This window comes from Rhipicephalus sanguineus, chromosome 2, assembly GCF_013339695.2.
Source record: "Rhipicephalus sanguineus isolate Rsan-2018 chromosome 2, BIME_Rsan_1.4, whole genome shotgun sequence".
In the NCBI taxonomy this organism is placed as follows: Eukaryota; Metazoa; Arthropoda; class Arachnida; order Ixodida; family Ixodidae; genus Rhipicephalus; species Rhipicephalus sanguineus.
This window is the reverse complement of record NC_051177.1, coordinates 233,600,868-233,626,886: the sequence shown is the minus strand read 5'-3', so window position 1 is coordinate 233,626,886 and position 26,019 is coordinate 233,600,868. Positions and strand designations below refer to the sequence as shown.

At 49.4% G+C, this 26,019-nt stretch overlaps 1 protein-coding gene across 1 annotated transcript in view; it reads right to left on the bottom strand.

Annotated features, from left to right (window-relative positions):
• Positions 1-26,019, bottom strand: part of LOC119382298 (protein O-mannosyl-transferase Tmtc3) — a 473,291-nt gene that overhangs the window by 227,522 nt on the left and 219,750 nt on the right. Inside the window, exons 10-11 of the mRNA XM_049413068.1 lie at positions 14,176-14,248; positions 13,722-13,808 (exon numbers count right to left, since the gene is read on the bottom strand). Of these exons, the coding sequence (XP_049269025.1) occupies positions 13,722-13,808; positions 14,176-14,248 (160 nt within the window). The remainder of the gene's footprint in view (positions 1-13,721; positions 13,809-14,175; positions 14,249-26,019) is intronic.

Here is a 26,019-nt window from a genome sequence, read left to right as displayed (position 1 = left end):
TGCCACCCCCTGGCTATGCCACTGGTGACGGCGCGTTAACGTTATCGTTCATCACTTCCAAGTTCTTCTTTTATTGACGTGTGGGATGCCGTGTCGATGGAAGGACCCATCCCAACATAAAACGTGACAACTGTTTATTAACGAGGTAGCAGCAGCGGGGAGGGCATACCGACGCTGCGCTCAGTCGGGTAGCGACGGAATGATCACTACAGAGCTTGGCAGCTTGGTTTTATAGCCACCGTCGGTCACGTAAGCCTCCGGTGACGCTGCGGTGGCGCTGTCCCTTATCGGAGGCGTGATGTAGCATGTAGCCGTATCACGCCGGGCTAGATAGTGACGAGGCGGAGGCTGTGCCGGCCCCCCCCGCCGCGGAGTGCAGGGCCCTCAGGGTCTGTAGAAATCTGGGAGGCGTACCAGACGTCCAGAGCGTGTCGTGAAAGGAGCGGGCTGCGAGGTCGGCGGCTGTGGATAGATGCCTGTAGGTGGAGTGGCGCTGCCCGGATCGTTCACAGCGTTGTTTGCGGGCTTGAGCCGGTCAATCGAGACGCGGACGTCGTTCCCGTTCAGGGCCAGATTGAAATTTTTGTCGTCGCGATGGACGGCCAGGTAGGGTCCACTGTAGGGTGGCTGGAAAGGCATGCGGACGGTGCCGTCGCGGAGGAAAGCGTGCGTGCACGATGCTAGCTCCTTGAAGACGAAAGGTGTAGGCTTGCAGTGGCGGGCTGCAGGTGACGGGCGTAAGGCGGCGATGGTGCGTCGGAGCCGGGCGACGAAGTCGGTGGTATCTGACGTCGTAGTGCTGGATGGCAGTGCAGCAAGAAATTCCCCTGGGAGACTGAGTGGTTCCCGTAGACGAGCTCTGCTGGAGTAGCGTGGATGTCCGGTTTGAAGGTGGCGCGAAGACCGAGGATGACGGCTGGGATGGCCTCGAGCCAGGTTGAGTCCGGGTGGCACATAATGGCTGCTTTGAATTGTCGGTGGAAACGCTCGATCATTCCGTTGGCGCAGGGGTGGTAACTGGTGGTCCTCAAGCGTTCGAAACAAATGGTCATCCCGAGGAGCCTGAAAGGTGCGACTCGAACTGTCGTCCTTGGTCGGTGGTTACGCGGCGGGGTGAGCCGAAACGAGCAATCCAGCCGGTGAAGAGAAGGCCGAGGCGACGTCGTCCGCGGTGATTCCCTCGAGGGGCCATGCCTCGGGCCATCGAGTGTACCGATCGATGGCGGTGAGGCAGTAGCGATAGGGTCCAGCCGGGGGAAAGGGTCCTATGATGTCAAGGTGGACGTGCTCAAACCGACCAGAGGGCCGAGGGAATGTTCCGAGTGGTGACGTGACGTGCCTGGTGACTTTAGCGCGTTGACATTGAATGCAGGAGCGCGCCCAGGTGCGACAATCCCGCTGCATGAAGGGCCAGACATAGCGGTCAGCCACGAGGCGTGTATGCCGGGATGGCTCAGGTTGTGGAGCTCGTTGAAAAGACCACGGCGATGAGACAGGAGCACATAGGGCCTGCTTCATCGTGTTGACATGTCGCAACAGATTGTGGTTGTCTACCCTGGGATGGGGACTTGTTGCAGCTGAAGTGAGGACCTGCCCTTGAGAAGTTCCTGCAGTTCTGCGTCCGTAGTCTGAGCCTCGGCGAGGACGTCCGCTGTTATCTGCACAGAGCTGATGGCTGCTACACGTGAAAGCGCGTCGGCGACCACGTTGTCTTTCCCGCTGACATGTTGGATGTCGGTGGTGAACTGTGCAATGAACGAGAGCTGGTTCTGCTGTACAGGCGGGAGTTTGTCGCGACGTTGAGAGAAGGCGTAGGTAAGAGGCTTGTGGTCGGTATAGATGGTGCAGTTCTGTGCTTCGAGGATATGGCGAAAGTGTTGCACTGCTTCGTATATCGCCAGAAGTTCTCTGTAGTAGGCTGGCAAACTTGTCGGGGCGGCGGTCGTGGTTCCGTCAGTGGAACTGGCGGTTGAAGGGGTCGTTTTCCGAGCTTCGAGCTTCTTGGAGAAGAACACCAAGGGATGCCAGGTGTTGTCCACGCGTTGCATGAGCGCGGCGCCGATGGCGAAGCTAGATGCGTCCGTGAAGAGTCCCAAGGGAGCGTCTGGCACGGGATGGGTGACAAGCGTGGCGGTGCAGAGGGCGGCTTTGGAATCTTCGAAAGCTTTCGCTAACGTCGGTGTCCACGTGACGGGTTGGTTTCCTCGTAGACCAGCCAAAGCATCATTGAGGGAAGCCTGGTAGTTGGCTGCATGTGGCAAGAAACGCTTGTAGAAGTTCAGCATGCCAAGGAAACGGCGAAGGCCTTTAGCGGTGGTGGGTTGAGGGTAACTTTGCCGGTCTGAGATGCGTTGGGGCAAGGGCCGAGTTCCCTCAGATGAGACTTCGTGGCCGAAAAAGCGGACGACGGAAGCGCCTAGCGTGCTTTTTTGGATATTGACGAGTAGACCGTGGTCGTCGAGGCGTTGGAACAGCAGACGAAGGTGCCTGTGGTGCTCTTCGGCGTCGCGGGAAAATACCAGTATGTCGTCAAGGTAAACGAAACAGAAGTCGAGGCCGCGGACGCCTTCGTCGATGAAGCGCTGAAACGTTTGTCCAGCGTTCCTCAGGCCGAAGCTCATGAAGGGAAACTCGAACAAGCCAAAAGGAGTGATGATTGCCGTTTTCGGGACGTCATCCGGATGGGCGGGTATCTGTGTGTACGCCTTCACCAAGTCTAGCACGGAGAACACGTGGCAGGCATAAATGCGATGGGCGAAGTCCTGTATGTGGTGGAAGGGGTACCTGTCCGGGATGGTGCGCGCGTTGAGGGCACAGTAGTCCCCACAGGGCCGCCAGCCTTCGGTCTTCTTCAGAACAAGGTGGAGTGGCGAGGCCCATGGACTGTCAGAGCGGCGGGCTATTCCTTCGCGGAGCGTGGCCTCGAACTCTGCTTTGGATATGCGCATGCGGTCCGGGGCAAGGCGACGGGCGCGCTAGAAAACCGGGGGGCCCGAAGTGGTGCGGATGTAGTGCACGGTGGTGCGCTGCACTTTGCGTTGCAGCCCACTGGGGCGTGTCAATTCGGGAAATTCAGCGAGGATGGCGTGGTACGGCGAATGATTGTCAACACTTAGTACCTTGATGCTTGGCTGTTGAGCAGTCGTTCGCTGGCCCGGTGTGGAATGTCCCGTTGTCGCGTCGATGAGGAAGTCGTTGCGACAGTCCGGAAGGAGGTTGTAGTGGGCCAGAAAGTCTGAGCCGATGATTGGCTCGGCGACATCGGCGATGACAAAATTCCAGCAAAGGTCACGGCGTAAGTTTCTGAGCTTGATGTGCAGGCGGAGCGAGCCGTACGTCTTGATTGTGGAGCGGTTTGCCGCACTAAGCTCAAAAGACGTAGGCGGACGGGCACCTTCAAGATGGGATCGCGGGTAGCAGCAAATGTCGGAACCGCTATCGACACGGAACCGCTGCTTCGTGATTTGGTTGGTGACGAAGATGCGACAGCCTCCGGGTTGGCAGCTTGCGGCCGTCTCTACGAGCTGCCGTTGGCGTTTTCCGCATGCCCAGCGGAACAGGGTGGTCGACATTGCCGGGCACTGTCCCAGAAACGTCGGTGGTAGTAACACGTGCCGTTATCGGGTAGCCGCGACGAAGTGTTGTTAAGGTCGCGGCTTTGCGAGTGGCGGGGCTGGTGCATCGGAAGACGTTCACCCAGGCGTTGTTGAATGGGGGTGAGCTGTCGATCGATGTCGTCGATACGGCGTGCAAGCTCCGCGGTGTTCAGCGATGCGGCGACAGCCTGGATGGTGGGCGACAGCTGCGGCAAGGAGACCTCGACGACGCGATCAGCAATCCCCGCAAGTTCGTCGAGAGGCAGCCTGACCTGAGCCTGCAGAATTGCCTGGACGTGCGGCGGGGGTCGTTGGAGCCAAAGAGCTCGCAGGAAGGAATCCTGGACTTGCATGTTGCCCGCGAGCGCACGCATGTGACGCAGGAGCTGCGAAGGTTTGCGCTCGGCAGGCTCTGCGGACTGAAGTTGTCGTACCTTCTGTTCTTCCGAGAGCGACAGGCGGCGGATGAGTGCGGTCTTGAGGTGTTCATAGAGGTTGGCCGTTGGTGGGTTGGCCTGGATATCCCGGACCTCGCTGGCATAACGTGCGTCCAGGTGGGCGACGACGTAATCGTAGCGGGTCCTGCGTGATGCGCGCCAGGGACAACTGGGCCTCGACCTGGGCGAACCAGACCTCGGGCGAGTCCGCCCAAAACGGTGGAAGCTTGACAGCTAGACACCAGGTGTCGTATGAGGCAGCGTGCGGGATGCCTTCTGCAGGGGCTCTGACATCCTCAGCGGAGCCGGCAGGTATGGCCAGGGGTGCGGAGATGTTGCCGGGATGTTGCTGCTGCAGGGCCTGCAGTTGATGTTGAAGTTCTTGTACATGTTCGCGAAGAGCGGCAAGCGCTTCCAGGTCGGTCATGGCGGCGCGGTGCGTTCGTTTTCCGGGTCACCAGATGTGGGATGCCGTGTCGATGGAAGGACGCATCCCAGCATAAAACGTAACAACTGTTTATTAACGAGGTAGCAGCAGCGGCGCGAGCATACTGACGCTGCGCTCAGTCGGGTAGCGAAGGAATGATCACTTCAGAGCTTGTCAGCTTGGTTTTATGCCACCGTCGGTGACGTAAACCTCCGGTGACGCTGCGGTGGCGCTGTCACTTATCGGAGGCGTAGTGTAGCATGTAGCCGTGTCACGCCGGGCTAGATAGTGACGAGGCGGAGGCTGCACCGGTTTGTGCGCAGTGTGTTGCCACAGACGCATAGAGGCCAGTAACAATGTGGCCGCATCGTTATCATATTGAAGCAGGTTAAGCGTAGCGCGATTATGCTGCCATTACGTCATCAAAGCCGCCATGTGTGTGAACTAGTATGTCAGTACGTTATGAAGCTGTGTCCATGATGTCACGTGCAAGCTATGTATACTGCAGAATGATCCTGCCTAATTAAGCCACATTTTTTCAACCTCAGGAAAAAAACCATTTACGCGTGTAGAAATCTACATGTATACAAATGCCAAGTAAAACGAACCTCAGACAACTTTGGAAAAAGCACACGTGGATTATGCGCCTTCCATATCAAAATCTGGACACTAGTTACCCAAGTGTAGTTCCAGTTCTTTTCCCGCTTTGTGTTTCAAGCGGCTGTTAGCAATTCCTTACTTGCCGGAAACAGATGCTCATTTATGTACACCGGGGATGCGATGCCCTGAAAACCTAAGACTGCCGTGTTGTGTCGTTGCTTCTAAGCAGTCTTCAGAAGATTATATTTCACAGCTGGGGAAACAAACCTAACGATGACATTAGGTGTTTCCTTGAAGGCACTCGGTGCGCAGCGTCTATTTCCTTGACATCAATTTTCAGGCAGGTCACTGTGGAAACCAGGTTTTCTTCGTCCACTAAATTGTTGCAGAGCAGTAAGTTTTCGTTCCCCCTTAGCGAGACGGCTGTTTTCACTTTTAATCGTGTGATTTTCTGCTTGCAGCTGTTCCCTTGTTTCACCAAGTTCCACCGTGAATTCCTCAAAGTGTTCAGTCATGAAGCTGATCGACTGCGTGCGAGTTTAACCCTGTTGATATCTTTCTTTAACTCACCATAATTGCCGTCAATATCAGCTAAAAAAACGACAAAGCTTTTGCTAGTTCTTTCACAGCAGTGGGTGGCTTACTACTCATAACGTTTATCATTCACTGAGCAGTCCAGAGGACTAAAAAATTACAGTATAAATTGTACATGAACCTGGATGAAGCAAGGTTATCGATTAGTGGTTGTTCAGCCTCATGTTCTGCCTGGACTGCTCGTGAAGGACGGCCGATCCTCGCTGCAACAGTAGATTTATAGCAGAGCGGTGACGTCACGTGATTCCAGGGGGCGTTGCTTCCAGTTTTGCCACATGCTGCGGGGAAGATAAGGAAACAGCGGAGCACGTTCTGATTGAATGTGGAGATATCCACCCAGGTGTACGTTTGGGCACGAGCCTCCATGAAGCCTTGGGTTTTAGGGACGACAATAGAAGGCTGAACACACCCGCGATTGAAAAAGACGATTAGAGCATTGGTGGCAGAAAATTAGAGAGAAAGGACAAAAATAAATATTGGAAAAAAATGACAGTTTGCCGTAAAGGGCAGAATTTACGTTTTTTTTTTCCTGTAGTAAGATAGATTTTATCGAAGCAGAGGCATTAGGCCAACATAAAAAAAAAAGATTTTTTTGTCGAGCCAGGTGGCACACTTGTCACCGCCCCGTTATAAAGGGGACGCTCATAGCATCCATCCATCCGACTTGACTCCTTGTCGCGCTGATTGCTTCCGTAGACATGAATGGATATGCCAGTGAATCCAAGCATGTGCAGGTGTTCTCGGTACAATCCAGAGTGAGATAACTTACTGGGGCTAGCCATTTTGCGATCTCTAAGCTGTTTTATTTGCAAACATCATTAAAGTGGTGCTTCACATCATATGTTATATCACAGTGTCATTTTTTGCCTCCCTGCAGCTCGCTGTGCAAACTCTGCAAATGCTTGCTCTGTCTTTCACATTGTTGGGGAACTGGGTGGCGAGCATTGCTTCAATGCAGCATCTGGCTTCACATGTTTGGCTGTGTTCTGATGGTCTCATACTTTGTGGCCAATGCCCTTTTCGCCTCCTATTTAAACTACTGCCATTTAGTTTGGGGGGCTACTACTGAAGCGAACCTCTTGCGGCTATTACTTATGCAAAAAAGATTTTTGAGAATAACTGTAAATGTACCAACTGTGCATCCTTCTGAAGAGCTATTTAGAAGGCTTAAATTAATTAAAACACAAGATATATATACATGTACAGATTGCTCCGTGAATATCGAATACATTGCGAGCACCAGGATTCTCTTTTCATGGGATTAGTAAAGTTGCGTCCGAAAGAAGCATCATATAATATACGAACGACCGAGACATGGAATATTCCGCATTGTCGAACTGGTTATGGTCGGCAAATGGCTCGTAAAAGCTTCCGCGTTTATTAAATGATTACAAGAATAAACAAATTGATATATGCGATGTAAAATTGTCAGACTTGTACGATTTTTTCGTAACTTAAGCCCTTTGTCTAAAATTGCTTGACTTTATATAAATGAACACTTAAACTCTCACTAATGCAATAGTATAGTACTGATGAAGTGTTGTGTTGGTGCATCACGCAGATCTAAAGAGGATGCATAAAAATGCCGGACGTTCCGTAAAGGGTAACTAACAATCGATGTATGTTTTGGTGGTTCGTTTCAATTCATATTTTGCTGAACATGATTTATTATAAATGTTTGTGTTCGCCTGCGATCACATGTATTGTGATGAATCAATAAAATCAAATCAAATCAACTGGCGTGTCCGGCCATGCTCTGCTATTTCGCCTAATGCAGACGGCTGCAATTCAACTTAATATGATGAAGACTCCATAGCAGTGACAGTGGTGCCACTCCTATCATGTTTCATCTAGTGAACCACCAGCAAGGTGTAGCCTCACCACATGCACGGCCTGGAAGACATTCATCGCCTATAGCGACAGTGGTGCAGTAGTTAATGTGGTCGCCTACAGTATGGTAGTAGTGGTGGTGAGGTAAAGGATTATGTCCTCACCACGGCCAATTTGGATGATTTCATTAGTAGTAGCCATTTTTACTCCAGAGCAAATTCTGCCAGGTGATGCTCTTGCATTTAACATCCACTCGCTTATACGAGCCTCCCCTTTGCATGGCGTAAGCCCCCAGGCTCATGTGCATGATGTCACCATGGTTCAAGATGGTTTGGATGGCAGAAGTTGCACTGTTTGATTGACAAGGCACAGCAGTGCCAATGCAGTGTCAATGATGCCTTGGTGTTGTTTTTCTTTTTGTAATAGAAAAATATGGACAAGGAGTGCCAGTGCAGAGCTAATGAGTTTCCAATAATGTAATGAACGGGATGCGGCTGCAACAACCCTCAGGTAGTCATAAGGTGCATAAAATGTATAGGCGTATTAAAATTACAGTGAAATCTTTGTAGAACGAACACCACATTAACGCACTTTTCAGATTAACGAACCTACAAGAAATGCTGCACTGACTGCTAGTAATTTACGTTTACAATTATTTCACTCCTACGTAATTTAGAATGCTGAAGCGTTCAGAATAACGATCGCTATATTTACAGTGATGCGAGACATTTCGGTACAGGTTCTCGAGCAACTACAACCTCGCTTTGAAGCAGCAAATCAGCCTTTTGGAGCAGTTACTTGTTCAACATTTGTGAACACAAGTATTGTCACGTGGTCGTGACGTCGACGAAGACCGCAGGCGAGTTGTCCAAGATGAAACTCTTTATTTGGCCGAGAAACGGAAAGTTATTTTACAGCAATACACACGGTATGCAATGATAGCGGCGAACAGATCGTCGACCGTCGATCAGTTGACAAGCGGTCAAGCGCGTCGGCTTTTATACAGGCGCTATCGAACTTTCCAGAGATATCGCTGGTGGTGGCGTTATCTCTCGACAAAGCTGGAAGATTCGCGTGCGGCGCGCAATCTTAACGGAACGTTCTAAAACAATCGCGAAGCTTCTTACACATACCGGCGCGGCCTGCGCAGCGCGTTACCCAGTCTTTGTGGGTGAAGCTTTAACTCATGAAAAATAAGACGCGCGGCAATGCCCCCCTCTGAAAAAAGCATCGTGCCGATGCTTAAAAATAGAACTTGAATACATGCAACACTAAAGAAAACTAATAGAGCAAGGAAACAGAGTCTTCAGGTGCGTTAACGAGCATAGTATGGTTTAAGGCGCACCACATGCACGACCTCGGGTTGAGCTCGGCGCCTCTGAGAGTTCGTGATGCCGTCGGGGACAACCTCGTAGTCGAGTGCGCCGAGACGTCGAAGTACCCTGTACGGTCCGAAGTATCGTCAAAGAAGCTTTTCGCTCAGTCCGCGTCGTCGTATTGGCGTCCAGACTCAGACACGGTCGCCGGGCTGGTACTCCACGAAGCGCTGTCGAAGATTGTAGCGACGGCTGTCGGTGTGCTGCTGGGTCTTGATGCGCAGGCGGGCAAGCTGTCGAGCTTCTTCGGCACGTTGTAAGTAAGCGGCGGCGTCGAGATTTTCTTCGTCGGTGACATCGGGTAGCATGGCGTCGAACGTCGCCGCTGGGCTCCTTCCGTAGACCAACTTGTACGGCGCCATTTGCGCCGTTTCTTGGACGGCCGTGTTGTAAGCGAAGGACACGTACGGACGGGCGGCGTCCCACATCTTATGCTCAACGTCGACGTACATGGCCAGCATGTTGACGATGGTCTTATTTAGACGCTCGGTGAGGCCACTGGTCTGCGGGTGGTAGGCGGTGGTGCTTCAGTGGCTCGTCTCGCTGCATTTGAAGATCGCCTGAGTTAGGTCCGCAGAAAAGGCGGTACCGCTGTCTGTGATGAGGACCTCTGGGGCGCCATGACGCAAGACGATGTTCTCCACGAAGAACTTGGCTACCTCGGCGGCACTGCCTTTGGGCAAGGCCTTTGTCTCGGCGTAGCGGGTGAGGTAGTCAGTTGCTACGACGATCCACTTGTTGCCGGAAGTCGACGTCCGGAACGGCCCCAGTAGGTCCATCCCGATTTGCTGGAACGGCCGGTGAGGGGGTTCGATTGGCTGCGGAAGTCCTGCTGGCTTAGTCGGCGGTGTCTTCCGTCGCTGGCAATCTCGATAAGTCTTAACGTAGTGGGCGACATCGGCAGCAAGGCGTGGCCAGTAGTATTTTCCTGTATTCTGGCGAGCGTGCGGGAAACACCTAGGTGTCCAGCCGTCGGGTCGTCGTGTAGGGCCTGGAGGACTTCTGGTCACAATGATGAGGGCATGACAAGAAGGTAGTCGGTTCGAAGTGGCGAGAAGTTCTTCTTCAGGAGAACGCCATTCCGTAAGAAAAACGACGGCAGTCCTCACTTGAATACCTTCGGAACACCAGCGGTCTTGCGCTCGAGGTACTCCATAAGGCCCTCCCAGTTTCGCGTTGGCTTGTTGCCTTTCGGCGAAGTCGTCGGCACTTATATTTCCGAGGAAGCAGTCATCGTCGTCGTCGTGCGGCGGCGCGTCGACGGGGGCACGACACAGGCAGTCGGCGCCAGAGTGTTTTAGTCCGGACTTGTACACGACGGTAATGTCGAATTCTTGAAGCCTCAGACTCCATCGTGCGAGACGACCTGAACGGTCCTTCAAGTTAGCTAGCCAACATAAGGCGTGATGGTCACTGACAGCTTTGAAGGGCCTGCCATAGAGGTATGGACGAAACTTTGACGTAGCCCAGATGATGGCAAGGCATTCCTTTTCTGTTGTGGAATAGTTGGCTTCTGCCTTGGATAGTGACCGGCTAGCATAACTGATAACCCTTGCAAGCCCGTCGGTATTTTGCACAAGGACGGCATCCAGTCGTACGCTGATTGTGTCGGTGTGCATTTCCGTATCGGCGCAATCGTCGAAATGAGCAAGTATGAGGGGCGTCTGCAGGCGTCGTTTAAGTTCTTGAAATGCTTGCACTTGCGCCGTTTCCCACCTGAATTCCACGTTAGTTTTAGTGAAAAGCGTCAGTGGTTCGGCGATCCGTGAAAAGTTCTTGACGAAGCGTCTTTAATAGGCGCATAAGCCGAGAAATCGGTGCACGGCCTTGTCGGTGGGTGACGCGAAGTCGGCGATGGCAGCTGCTTTCCGCGGGTCTGGGCGCACTCCAGACTTGCTGATCACATGACCTAGAAACAAGAGCTCGTCGTTCGCGAATCGGCACTTTTCTGGCTTCAGGGTCAGTCCAGAGGTCTTGATTCTTGATTGCTTGAAGTGCTGCCTCAAGCCACCGGAGATGCTCGTCGAAGGTCGAGGAAAACACGACGACGTTGTCCAAATACACAAGGCAAGTCTGCCACTTCAATCCGGCCAGCACGTCCACCATCACGCTCCCCCTCCGCGACCGTGTCAAGAGACGTCCCTACTGTCCGTATTTTAAATGGAAAACATTTTTTAGCGAACATCAGGCACACTGGCCGTTTCTTTCTTTCTTCCTTTCTTTCTTTCGGACGGACGTCCGTCCGCCCGTCTAGTCGCCTACGTCTAATCCTTTCCCTCAGTGACATGTGGCACATGCCTGCATATCACAGTTTGTTATTTATGTTAGTTTATGTTATAAAGTGGACGGGGGGATGGCCGCCGCGGTAGCTCAGTTGGTAGAGCATCGAACGCGTTATTCGAAGGTCGCAGGTTCGGTCCCTGCCCGCGGCAAGTTATTGTTTCGTCCACTTTTCTTTCTTCACATTTATCTTACATTTACTACTAATAACATCCCCTATACTTTCCTTGGCATTATTGTCTGTTAGTGCTCATGTGGTTATATAGTGTCACAGGTTGAAAGCGCAAAAGACGAAGACAGAGTAGGGGCTCGACACACACGAGCTCTGCGTGTGTGTCAAGCCTCTTCTCTGTCTTCGTCTTTAGCGCTTTCAACCTGTGTCATGCGAAGCCAACAAGCCCAAACAGCTACCATAGTGAACTTATATAGTGATTTATCTAGCTTGCTGTATAACTCGGTCACTTGACTACTGTTTAGGAGAGAAATGTCCTGCCTCGTTTGTTCTCGTGTTACGCTTTCATTTTTAGTGTATTTTTGCCTTTTTAATTACTTCTCTAAGATTGTTATTATTTATACGATGTTATTGATATTTTCAAGCTTTTTATTACTCTATTGTTAGTGTTGGTTTTATGTATGCTACCCCCCCCCCCCTATGTAATGCCCTCGGGCCTTTGGGTACATGAATAAAAAAAAATAAATAACAAAACGAGATTATAAGAAGGCTGAGAGCAGAAAGCACATTTTTAAGTCTACCACCAAGTTATATTCCACTTCACCCTGCATTCATTCTTGGCAGTAAACCATCATTAGTTATCTGGCACGAAGTTAGTTTTACACAATGTCAGCTCCCTGCGTACAATCTGTCCAAACGATTCACAGCATGGTCTCTGGTAAAATATCGCAGCTGCAGTATCATTGTGAGTGATAGCACATGGCTCCTTGAACTTGGTGAGCTACTGACATTTATGCGCGTTTAGTATATCACCTTTTAACTTCACATCTTCACAGCACATCTCACTAGACGTTGGCATACGGTGGAATCTTGGTATAGCAAACACCAAGGGGTCGCGACATAGTGTTCATTAGTTTGAAAGGTTCTTATAGTGAAAACCACAAAATTAACCATAAATGCTTATTTCCCAATGACAAAAATGACCGACCTACTTTTCAGACGACAGCTCTCTAGAGTTTTGAACAGATATAGAAAGTCATGTGTTCTGGTCCGAGGACTCTGACGATGACGATTCCGTGGATGGACCTGAGGACCCAGTGGCTGCCCGTGAGTAGTGGCCTACTACCTGTGTTAGGAGCCACAGCATTCATGTACGTGTTTTTGCACTGCTTAAACGTGACGAGAGCTGTCAGTGGCTATCGGGGTGCAGCCTGCAAATACTAGCGCGTTTTATCTACTGTAAGTTTGAAAAACGTGATGCTAAAGAGAAAAAACAAATTATGCACAAAATCATTGAAGCCCATAAAATTTCTATAATGAAATACACATGGCTGCTGTTTCACTGTATGTGAAAGTTATCAGCTAAGACAGCTCCTGTTGCACTTGCCCTGTAATGGTGATTCGCCACCTTTTATGTTTTGTGCTATGTGGACATATCTATACATTCGTCAATCACTTCAATAAAGTCAGTTGATGGTCAGCACTCTGCGTGCCTTTTCTATGCCCTTGAAAAATTCTTGGGGTCTTCAAGGCAGTTGCTGCCTTAAAGAAGACAAGACCACTTTTTGAAATGTTGGCTATCCAAAGAATTTTTATCGCTTCAAGCTGCCATTTTCCCCAGACGTAGTGCTTCTACACCCTTGTAGCTTGTGCTGTTTGCAGTTTAACTACCAACAACCAGCCTGCCGTAGCTTTCACCTTGTTATGCAAGTTTATAATTTTTAGAAGACATCTGTGATCACGAAATAGACAGTGATTATAAATAATACAGGTGAAAGCAACGGTCTGCGCTGAAATGACCTTCTATAGGTAAAATCTGAGTAAGCTACAAGAGTGAAAAAAATTGCAGATAAGTATATCATCAGCTGCTATTGTGCTCCATAGTTTGAGGCGCAACTGCCCTCTCAACAAAAAGGGGCGCCTTTCTGTCCAACAACAACGATTGTGAATGTTGCGTGACTCTCCTTCTGTTATCGCCAGTACTGCCAGGTCACAAGTGGTGTCTGCACTATGGCAGTAATGTGCTTAATAGGAAAGTAACAAGTGCCGAGCTTTAAAAGAATTAATAAGTTCTGCGGTTTCGCATGCCAGAACCACGATATGTTTACAAGGAACATCATAGTGGGGGACTCGAGATTAGTTTTGAGTACCTGAGGTTCATTAACGTGTGCCTCACTCTACGCACATTGGTGTTTTTTGAATTTCACTCCCACCAAAATGCGGCCGCTGTGGCCGAGAATCAATGCTTAGCATGCAACACCCAACATGCTAAGCTACCACGGTCAAGGAAGTCAATGTATGCACTGGTGACTGTTATTCTGGGACAAAAAGATTTCCCAAAGGTTTTTATTGTGGGACAAAATCTATACTTTCTAAATCAAGTAAAGTAGCTGAGACTGGTTCAATCACCTCATGATCAGGGTCCAATTCCAAGGCCTTGTTGAAGTACATGAGCGCATCCCCTGGTCTGCCTTGCTCCAAAAACACAACGCCAAGCTGAAAGTGCACAGCAAGAAAGGCACACATGGCTTAGGTTCAATGCTATATCTGCACTGCAGCTGCTGGTGACACTAGCTTCAAAGCAATTACGTAAACAAAAGTACATTTCATTTTTAACAAATAGGCAAGCAATCATGCTGACCAAACGAGCAGAAACTCTTTCTCTCACAACATTTTAAGCGAAATAAACACGTCCCTGTATATGCACTGTGAATCAAACATATCACATGGTCCATTGGTTGGAATATCAGCTTGTTCATTCAATGAAAGAGTGATATACAAGATTTACCAATGAAACCTGATAAACTTCAATGCATTTCTGAAACCACCTACAGCGACAAAGAGTTCACCCGGACCAACGTACATTGTACAAGATGTCGGGGTTTGTGGCATCCAGTGAAAGGGCTCGCTCATAGACCTCCTGCGCTTCCTTAGTCCTGGTAAAAGAAATGCAATTTGTTTCTCAGAAGAAAATTATCGCATGGCTCATAAAAACAACTGATGTGGCACTCACTGCTAGACACTTAAAAATGCTGCAGGCTAAATTATTTCAAAATCAAAGCAAGTGAGATGACACACCAGCTGGGATAAGCAGATTACCTGTCTACCAGGCCTGTGACAACAGATTTCGACAGCAAAGCATAGCAATGTAAAAATTTCTATGTTAAAAGAAAAACACCAGGATAGCCAGTAATCTGAGCACTGTACACAAAACATGATGTGATATTTCAAGTATAATAAAAGCATTGTTGAAACCATCCTTTTTCTGAGGCACAAGGCATAGGTGATCATTTCAGTAGGATTTTCCATTCAGATGTGTTACTTCAGAGCAAAGTGAATGTGACGATGTACTGCTGTGCAATATTTTTTACATGCCACTACAGTAACTTACAATGCGACGTGTCCCCTGAACCTGATGACATACCCATCACAAGGAGATTCGACTGACAATTACTGCAACTTTCACAGGGAGCCACCGCGTCTCACTTGCCAAGGTAAAGGCACTGTGTTTGTGCCACGATCTGAATATGCTAGCTCTACTGATGAGGAAGCCAGTTTGCCTCCTAATGCATTTTTAGCCCTAAGGCCAGGGTGTCGAAACGGAACGGAAACCGAAAACGAAAAAAAATCACAGCACATCCACGGAGTGAATGATGATGAGTGGGCGAAGCTGCGGAGGTTCATCGGTAAACCGTGAATCTTCCGTGAATTCTGCCCAGTACATCATCACCGACGTGAGATCGGGCGCGTTTATACTAAAGGTTCGATGAGTTATGACGACTTGCAGCTCACTTTAATTTTACATGTACGCTGTGAATTTTGATTGGTTAGAAAACCATTGCTTTAGAAAACATCTGGCGTCTTTCGTTAAGCAGCTGGCGTCTTTTCGTTTTGCTTTAGAAACACCTGGCGTTCTTTTGTTTTGCTTTTAGAAAACATCTGACGTCTTTCGTTGGTTTATTTCATCAATCAACGGCGTTTTGAACAAAATTTTTATTGTTTAATCACGCACAGGAGAAATCTCACCAGGCACTACCTTGGAGGTAAACAATGGCTGCTAATGGGGAATGAGAGACAGAAGAATTCGGCTTTTAGTTAACGCGCACGCTGCGAATTTTTTATTGTTCAACAACGTACAGGAAAAATCTCCCACCGGCACCACCTTGGAGGTCAAGATCTGGTACTAGCGTTACGACTGGTTACGCACTACTACGACTACGAGGGACGAACGGATGCCGTCTTAAGGAGCTTAGCCCCTAAAAACGATATTTTCGACCGGAACGAAAACGTAACCGAAACTTTATTTATTATTTCGTTCTGGAGTGAAACCGAAATATTTTCAGTCGTTTTTCGCTTCAAGAGAAAACTTCGCAACACGAAGCAACTGAGCTCATGCAATGTTAGCATATCTCAGGGTACAGTACTAGCGCGTGCCTCGGGCAGGAATTCCAAATCAAAGATATGCTGAAATTGTGCGAAAAACGAAAACATTGGCAGCCAGAGATGTTTATATTAACGCAAGTGGACTTCTGCGCGCCTGTCACGCAGACCAGCATAGAGAGGGCATTGTCGGCGCTGAAGTTTGTTACAGCGAAAGCTGTTATGAGATCACAACAGCTGATTTTGGCGCCATAGTTGTCCGCCGCCGCCGCCGCTGTCCGTGAGCGCTATCGCGTGATGTAAGAAAAAATTAAATGAGAAACAAATTTCTAGGACAGGATGGGAACTCCATCGCAAAAATACTGGATACAGGCGTCATGTCGGGTAAGGAATCGTGTTAACATATGTAATATAGCGTGGCAGAAGAGTAAAATAACAACCAGTCATCACACAATGGTAATAGCGCAAAGAGTGTGTTGCTTAATGCTTCCCACCAGTGTTGCGGAGTTGCCCCACCAGAATTCGAATGACTCCGGAATCATTCCACATTTTCGCGACCCCGGAATGGAATGGGGACAATGCTTGGGGGAATAGAATGGGAATGGAAGCAAGCGCTTTTTGCCCGGAATGGAATGGGAATGGAATTACATCTTTTTCCGACAATATAGCACGTTTTCATCTACGTGCTGTTTTTCAAACTTCAAACATTAGTAAGTCAGAGCCTCGAAATTAACAATAAAGCAGTATTTTTAAAATGGCTTGGCTGATTACAAGCACAGTACATTTATAAGCAGCGTGCCTACAAGTAACCAAGGCGTAAGTTAGTGTACAAACAAATGCATTATCCCAGCAGATACCGAAGGGAGAAACAAATTACCCCTGCGCGTTGGTTCCCATTGATACCCCCACACGAAAGTGGCGAATACACTATTCACAGCCTGATCTCTATTTCACGAGCTGCTTGGTACCTGACGCACGTAAGTAACCTTTGCGACAAGGAAGACATTGCGCACCTGCGCACAGGCGAACACAGAAAGTTCTCCTCACCCATCCATACTTGCGAGGCGGGCTTGACAAGCGTGAGTGCTGACGAGCAGTGCGACCCAGTGTTCCGTATTCGATACAAAGGCACAAGGTGCCCGAGCGGTGCACCGTTCCAACTAATTCCAGCAGATCTAGAGGGTCTGATTCCCCATTAACCAAATCTTAGTTTTCTCCATATTCACGACCACTCCAGACGCGTGGCAGAACTGCTTAGTCTTCTTGAATACATCTTTAGTCAGCATAAAAATACGCTATGTCGTCATTTTAGCATTAACACATTTAAGCATTCGTTCAAACATGCTGACCATGCACTACACGTAGCAGGAGAACTGCCCCTATGGGAATTAGTAGGGTGGTTGTACTGCACGAGATATGTCACCAAGCTACTATCCCTGGACCTTGGTAACGTGTTTTGCGTACTTTTGCAGTTCTTAATGCATCTGATGACATTACGTTTATGGGGCGTTCATTCTTAACTCGATAAAACTATCAAGATGCGTTTCCTACGTTGAGGAATCACAGGAATGGAATTGAACTGCCCGGCCACTCCCACACTGCAAATGAGCTAAGTTTTTTTTCATTCCGAGGAATTGAAAAGAATGGAATTGGGGCAAGTTCTAATTCCCCGCAAGAGAATCGAAATTGAATGGAGGCGCCCTTTCTGCAACACTTCTTCCCACCCACTGCAAAGTGCTCAGCCATAATTCTTTATCATCATCAGTCACAGCGCAAAGTGCACATAATGCCTTGCATATGTGTAGCGTGTACCACGAGACTCCGAAGAATGACGAAAAATGGCATAGTGGGAACTTCTCTCCTTCAGAAGAATTGGGATGATTTATGGCGTAGTGGGTACCTTGCATGTGTACTTGTATTATTGCTCCAATAGACTCTCCAGCGGGCTCTACAAAGTCCGCTCTTCCAGCTTTCGTTGTGACTATACTGCGTGTTCCACACAGGCCTGGCGATCTTTTTATCAGAACAGCGGTCTCGCACATCAGATAGTACACTCAATGACGTGGTGCTTGTGACATCGTGCTCAATCCCTTGACACAAAGCATTGAGCCCGCTAAAAAATTCGTATTTGTCTTTTGAGAAAATAAATACTATGACTTATTAATACTGGTTTGTGCTAGTTGGTAGGAATTCGTGGTACAGTTACTTCCGCTACATCACAAGTAACTACATCACAAATACAATGTTCATTATATGATTACCTTAAAAGTTTTCCATACAAAAAGAAATACCGTTACGAACCGTTACGGAACATTTTTTTTTCGTTCCGTAACAGAAACGAAACGGAACTTTTTGCGGTGGAACGAAACTAAAACCAAAACGAAAAACATTTCGTTCCGACACCCTGCCTAAGGCACATGAAGCTGACGTTTTGTGTTATGGGTGTCTGAGAAGGGCAGCTGGTTTTCATGTTTCCACTAGTAGTGGTCCAAGTTCTTACTTTTGATGACCCTTTTTTAATTACCTAGTCGTGACTGGATTCATAAAACTTTATGCATAGAGGCTATGAGCGTTTTCTGTAGACATTCAAGCCCTTCTGCACAGGAAATAATGTTCTGTATTGAAGATGTGATCAATGAAGGCGAATCAGTGCACTTCTGGAGTGGAGTAAATATGACTTCAGGGGACTTTTTCAGCTGCTGACACGTTGATTCCAGGAATCGACCTTTTTTAGTAAAGATATTATTATTCAGACAAATGGGATCTGTATCTGCTCTTGCATAGCACCACTCATAAGTGACCTGTACTTGGCTTACCATGACAGGATGCTGCTCATCACTTTGAGTTACTTTTGCACTGTCATGACCTTTTGCTAAGTAGATGATTATATTGTGCTCTCAGAAAGTAAGAGCGTCGATGTGCGGATGATCGTTGCTCAGCTTCATGAGTGCTTAAAACCATTCTGTTTTAACCCCTTAAGATGAAAAGTTATTCAATCATATTCAATCATATTTCTTGACATGACACTTTTTTTTGACCGAAGCCATACCTGCTGGTCACATGAAAGAAGCCACTGTCCCTGTTTACGTTGGCACACACCGAACTAGAACACAGAAGTGCCCTGTCACATTCTTTTCAAACTGCGATCGACAAATTTGGCGCCTACAGGGCACTGGGCAGCTCCAGGCAAGTCCATTGCCTCTGGTCTCCAAGACGAACGCTGCATTCTTGTTATAAGTGTATGCCGAGCAGTACCGAGAGACACTGCGGTCGCCATCAGTGGTTACTCCCGAGGAACAGGAACCAACGAAATGCACTTTGGCACGACAGCACACAGGGGATTACACTTTCAGACGGATCCCATGTTGCTTATTTCTCCAAATTTACAGGGTGGAGCAACTGGCGCCACAAAATGGACAACCATCAAATATGAAACTGTAACATGTCAGCGGCTCTAAGCAAGGGCAATGATGCCAGCCAAAACCTGGCAACACAAGACAGCAAAGAAAAGTGGCTATGCTGCTTTACCTACACCAGGTATTAAAAGAACGGGCAAGACTGTGGGCCTCAGCGTATCTTTTCTATTTGAAGTTATTATATTCAGCACCACTGACGTGTAGAAAGCGATATATTGGGTAGTCAGGTCTATGTATCAACGACAGGCTGAGAGAGCATGACAACGTAAAAAAAAAAAAAAAAACTCGTGATCTGTGGAAACCTTACCTCGCATTATCGGCAATGCAGATGCACACCTAGGTAGGTAAACTCCCATTAAGAGAAGCACGGTTAAGATGAATTCTCGCTTAGCCAAACAACACGGGAACACGGGAATGGCAGTATTCTCTAGTACCGGGTGGCATGCACACGTTTTGCAGTGAAGTGCTAAAATACCGTCACCTGACCCACCTTCCACTTTATTTCGGTGTTCCGTCAACCTGTCGTTAATGCATCTTCCGGTCTGGCCTATGGAACAATCGCCGCACGAGAGGGGAATGCGATAAACAACGCGAACAGCGCATGGGACCTTGCCTCGTTGCCTTATGTCCTGTACTTTTTTCGTTTGTGCTGTTTGTGTTCACTAAGCGCACCTTGGAAGATGAATCAACACCAACTAGCCCACCTTATAGCTCTTCACAAACTGATCCTTGTGTTTCTTATCACAGACCGACATGGTAGTCATTACCGGAGCCTGTAAGAAGTAAATCGGAGCCTGTAAGACTGATAATAGAGAGAGATCGCATCCTTTCTGCCAGCGACCGCTGTATCAGCAAGGTGTCACTGTCATTATCCACCAAAGAAATTGAATATTTGCACATGCCCGGTAGTTAAGGTTGGTTGCCATGTTTAAACTGCTGCATGACGGATAAGATTGAACGCCATTTTTCATGTGCTATCAGTTGTAAACGAAAATATCTCACTACTGTCGCGTGATTTTATGTGTGTATATATGACCGATCCTGAAAATAAAATTTTCGCTGTTGAAAGTTAGCGCTTGTGTTCGTCTCGTACTTCTTATTTGTTCTTGTGTCGCCCCGCGCTATGCTACTAGACAGTTTACGATGAACCAACAAACCCATATTGGTACCCTTGTCGGCTAAAGGCGCTGGCAGCCGACTGCAACTTCGGGACGCTACGCCCAACACAGGCAGCCGCAGCAGCAGCTACCGAACAGCAGACGACAACAACGCCACCGTCCAACGCAACGATGCTACCCTTGGACATTATGTTGCGCGACAGGTTCGTGTGTGGACTACGGGACGATTTCCTGCAACAAAGACTCTTTGCTGAGAGTGACCTAACGTTCACGAAAGCTTACGATATCGCTGTTCGAGCGGAAAGCGCTAGCCAACAGCAGCGAGACATGCGAGGGACCATCGAGCCGGTTCACTATGCAGCGGCTCACAGAGGTCATCACAACTAGGCAGGTGCAGGGAAATCGTCTAAACCACAACGCTGCTGGCGTTGCCATGAGCAACCCAGCCCCCAGACGTGCAAATTCGAGCAGCTACGTGCAATTTCTGCAACAAACCCGGTCACATTGAGAAGGCCTGCATCTCAAAGAAACTCGCGAAGGGGCCACCTCAACGACACAAAAGCGGGAACGCCCCAAGATCGATAACGCAAGTTGAAACGCAGCACAGCCTACCCGCACCAACATCACTGTACGACTTGCACAACGTCAACGTCGGCACGCGACCAAAGATGATGGTCGCCCTTGCTGTGAACCGCCAGCCCATAGAATTTGAGGTTGACTCGGAAGCAGCTTGCACGCTCATCAGCGAGGAGACATGCCGCAACAGATGGACACGAAACGCTCCACCCCTTTTCAATGAAGACACACACCTGAAAACATGGTCAGGACAGGACCTGCCAATTCTACGCAGCGCCAACGTAGAAGTAGCATACAGCGGCACGTTGACGAAACTGCCTGTCGTGATTGCGAAAGGCACCTCTAGCCTCTAGCCTCTAGCCTCTTAGGCAGAAACTGGTTCCACGCTCTCGACATCGCGATCTGCGGCATCAAACAGGCGGCCGAAGGAAGCTCAAGTGAGCGACAAAAGCTCGTCGAGTGGCTGCAGATGAAGTACGGGACGGTCTTTTCGGAAGAAATTTCTGGACACAACGGGCCGCCTGTTGACCTAGAGCTTCACCCAGAGGCCCGTCCGAAGTTTCTAAAGGCCAGATCGATACCGTTTGCCTTCAAACTGCCTACGAGAAGGAGCTCGACAAGCTGGAACGACAGGGTATTATTGCGCCCATACAGCACTCAGACAGGGCCACACCTCTGGTTGGAGTGAGGAAGAAGAACGGAAGCCTACGTATCTGTGGGGACCACCGGTCCACTGTGAGCTTGGCGACAAAATCGTCTTCATACCCTCTGCAAACACCACAGGAGGTTTTAAGCAAGCTACGGGGCGGGAAAATATTCAGCACCCTGGACCTCACGCAGGCATATCAACAGCTGAAGGTGAAGGAAAAAACTTCTGAGGTGCTCACGCTTAATACCACAAGAGGACTGTACAGGGTAAAGCGACTTGGATTCGGGATAGCGGCAGCCCCAGCCATATTTCAAAGGTACATGGAATCGCAGCTTCAAGGAATTCCTGGTGTGTGCGTCTACTTAGACGACGTAATCATCAGTGGTGCAACCAGCGAGGACCATGCTACACGCCTAGAACTGGTAGTGAAACTGCTCGCAAGTGCAAACCTTCGCTTGAGCATCGATAAGTGCTGCATCGCGATACCTGAAGCGAAGTTTTTAGGTCATCTGATTGATGCTGAGGGCATTCACCCCACCAGCGATAAGGTGCGTGCCATCATGGAGGCACGCGCTCCAATCAGCAAAAACTCCAATCATTCCTGGGTCTCCTAACGTTCTATGACCATTTCCTGAAACACCGAGCAACGGTGGCCAACGACCTCTACAACCTGTTGAAAAACGCGTCCCCTGGACTTGGTCGCCACGCCAACTGGAAGTATGGTTCAATAAAACTTGCTGCTTGGCGAGTTGGTTTTATGTGTGTGCGCATCAATATTTTTTCCTGCCAACAGGAAGCATTTTATGCCCTTAAGGAGCTGCTCCGTGACAGTGTGGTGCTCAGGCACTATGACGAGACAAAGCCTTTGCTCCTGGCATGTGACGCGTCGCCCTACGGCGTCAGTGCGGTGCTTTCACAAATTGACAATCAAGGCAGAGAAGCAGCGATCGCCTTCGCTTCTTGCACGCTTTCACCTGCGGAACGCAATTATTCTCAGCTTGATCGTGAAAGACTCGCCGTCGTCTAGGGTGCCAAGCAATTTTCATCAGTACATCGCGGGCAGACAAGTGACTGTTGTGACAGATCACAGACCACTTCTGGGTATCCTGGGGCCCCGAAAGCAGATTCCACAGACACTATCACCTCGCATGATCCGATGGTGTATTAAGGTGTCAGCATATGACTACGACCTTGTATACCGTCCCAGAAACAAGCACCAAAACGCCGACGCACTGAGCCGCTTACCCCTCAGCTAACTAACTGAGGACTCACCTCAAGGTGGCTGCGCGCTCATGCTCGAAGAACTACCAAGGCCCCCACTAACAGCAGACAAAGTCGCAACGGCCACGCAAGACGACCCGACATTGTCCAAGCTGTACAAAGCCCTACAGGCGGGCAGCGTTCAAAAGCTCAAGGATGAAAATTTCAACGCTTTTCGTAAGAGAGAAATGGAGTTGCGCTGTCATCGTGGTTGCATCACACTAGGATCACGAGTTGTCATTCCAGGCCCACTTCGACAACAAGCCACGGCTCTCATTCATGCCGGACACCGAGGCGTGGTCGCAATGAAGAAGTGCGCCCGCAGCTACATGTGGTGTCCGGGAATCGACAAGGATATCGAGACACTAGCGGCAGAGTGCACAGCCTGCCAATACAATCAACGCACTCCGCCACGAGCTCCAGCACCAGACTGGGACAGACCGAGCACACCTTGGCACACCGTGCACCTCGACTTTGTAGGCCCAACTGACGGGTCCGCATTCCTGGTAATTGTGGATGCCTACAGTAAATCGGTTGAAGTTCGCCATATGAACAAAACAACATCGACAGCTGTCATCGAGGCACCGCGCTCGTTGTTCGCAACCTTCGGATTGCCCCACAAGGTGGTTTCCGACAACGGAACAACATTCGTGTCGGCAGAAATACGGAAATTCTATGAGAGAACGGCATCACGGCGGTAACATCTGCTCCGTACCACCCAGCCACAAACGGACAGGCCGAACGCTACGTGGGAAAACGAGCTCTTGCAAGATACTCTACGGGGTCTTTGCAGCGCCGCATTGCACGCTTTCTTTTCAAGCAACACGCAACAGTGCAGAATACGACGGGCCAGACACCGGCGAAGCTCATGTTTTCTCGCGAGCTGCGCACACACATCGCAGCCGTTCTGCCTGAACCGCCTTCAAAGGTCACCCGAGATAATGAAGACGCCCCGCGTTGCCGGAAAACTCGAAGGACAACCAGTGCTCGCCCGCAAGTTTCGCCGTAAGCCCGAGTGGGTCCCGGCCATCATCAAAAAACGATTCGGCCTGAGATCTTGGCTCGTTGAAGTGAACGGGACTATTTCCCGCGGGCACTTAAATCCGCTACGCCACGTGAACGCACACTATTCGCCCAACGGACACGCCCAAGGCAGCAGCCCTCCAGCGCCTTTCGACGCGGCCTGGCTGCTGACAAAGGAACAGGATACTAGGGAACGGACACTTCCCGCTCGCGCGGCGCGGCCGTTGCTAGGCGGAACTCCGCAGCGGCGTCCCTGTGTGCGCGCAGCCAACAGCGCGCCGCTGCCGTTGCCATGCGTTGAGCGCTCTGCATATTACAAACTCGCTTCCCGCTCACCCAGCAGCTTCCACGGAGAAAACAAGCAGCTGCGCCCCAGCCCACACGGCGCCCGCCCAGCGAAAGTCAACAAGGTAGCGACGCCCTCCAGACCGCTACCAGGCGCAAAACTTAGGGGGAAGGAATTGCCGTGTCTAAGAGGACACCGTTTATTGCCATGTCTACGAGGACACCGCAGACTACTGCGAATACCCGCTTCACGGCCAGCTTCAAAAACGCACCGGCTCCCCTGGCCCCTCTCTCGCTTTGTGCAGAGAGCCGTCGCCTGCTCTTCTCCCCCTGTCTGGCTCGGATTGGACAAGACCGTTCGCGCTGCGCTGCGAAACAGTGCCTGCTATGCAAGCAATAAAATCCGTTCTTCTTGTCACGTATGCCAGTATTCCGGTTACCGTAGACATAACATGTTGCAGCTCTAGGAAATACATCCGAATGTGTATGAGGGGGGGCGTGCTTTGTGACACCTGCGAAAGATGTGTCACAATCTATAATCTGCCACTGCCACGGCGGGAGCTGCATAGCGGGGGGGGGGGGGGGATAAGGTGATATTCAAGTAGTGGGACATTGTTTCTTCAGCTAGCTCTTTAGCACGCAGTGAGAAAGGGCGTGCTATTGTTGGCCGATTGCGAAAAAGTTGAGAACTGGACAGGTCGTTGATGGTGGAATATGCGGGCTGCTCACTGTTCGCATTCACTTTAAGGAAATATGTGAAGGAAGAATATGTTCTCTGCAGATGGAGTATCCACTCGTCCGATTCTACATAAAGGCTTTCAACTGGGCTTGTTCAAAGGCACCTGTGGACAGGCGGATGCCTAGATGATGAACAGGGTCCAGCGTTTTCGCAGCGCTTGGCGTGGCAAAGTGATAGACTATCGCCCCATAGTCAAGGCGTGAGCGTATAAGGCTTTTATACAGATTCATGAGGCACTTTCTGCCGCTGCCCCACGTTGTGTATGACAGCACCTTCAGGATAATCATTGTTTTCATGGATTTATTTTTGAGATTTTTTTATTTGCAAAACAAAGGTTAACTTCGCATCCAAAATTATGCCTAGGAACTCATGTTCTGTGTTTACGGGCGGACGCTCACCCTTCATGACAATTTCAGGATCACGGTGCAAAGCCTCTTTTTTGTGAAGAAAGGACACAGGTGCTTTTCTGTGGGTTCAGTTTGAACCCGCTTTCATCAGCCCATTTGGACACCTTGTTAAGAGCAAGATAAGCCTGTGGCTCACAGATCCTAAGAGAACACGATTGAAAACCTATCTGAACATCGTCGACATATGTTGAATAAGACATATTACGTGGGATGTACAGACAGAGAGGATTCATTTGTATAATAAACAGCGTACAGCGTACAGCTGAGCACCCCACCCTGTGGCACACTGGTTTCCTGCACAAATGTTTGGGACACAAAAACATTGCCCGTTCTAACATGGAATGTGCGATCAGACAGATAACTTTCAATGACACTGAACATATTACCGCATGTACCTATGTGTGAGAGGTCTCTCAATATCCCAAACCTCCACGTCGTATCATAGGCCTTCTCCATGTCGAGGAATACAGATAAGAAAAACTGATTATGAACAAAAGCCTCAGTCTTGGAAGCGTAGCGCTAGTAGACACGGACTAGAGGAAGACACACGGACACACAGACGGAAGCGCTCTAGCAACTGGTCTTCCTCTATTCCGTGTCTACTAGCGCTACGCTTCCAAGTATGAATTTCCAACTCGCCCAAGAAACAGCACTCCTAAAAGCCTCAGGTATGCGTGCCTCGATATGTATGGGAAGGTCAGTAGTGGACCTGCTCTCTCTAAACCCGCACTGGCATGGGTCGAGCAATTCGTTTGATTCTAGGAAGTGTCATCATCATCATCAGCCTGTCTACGCCCACTGCAGGGCAAAGGCCTCTCCCATGTTCCGCCAATAAACCCGGTACTGTGCTTTCT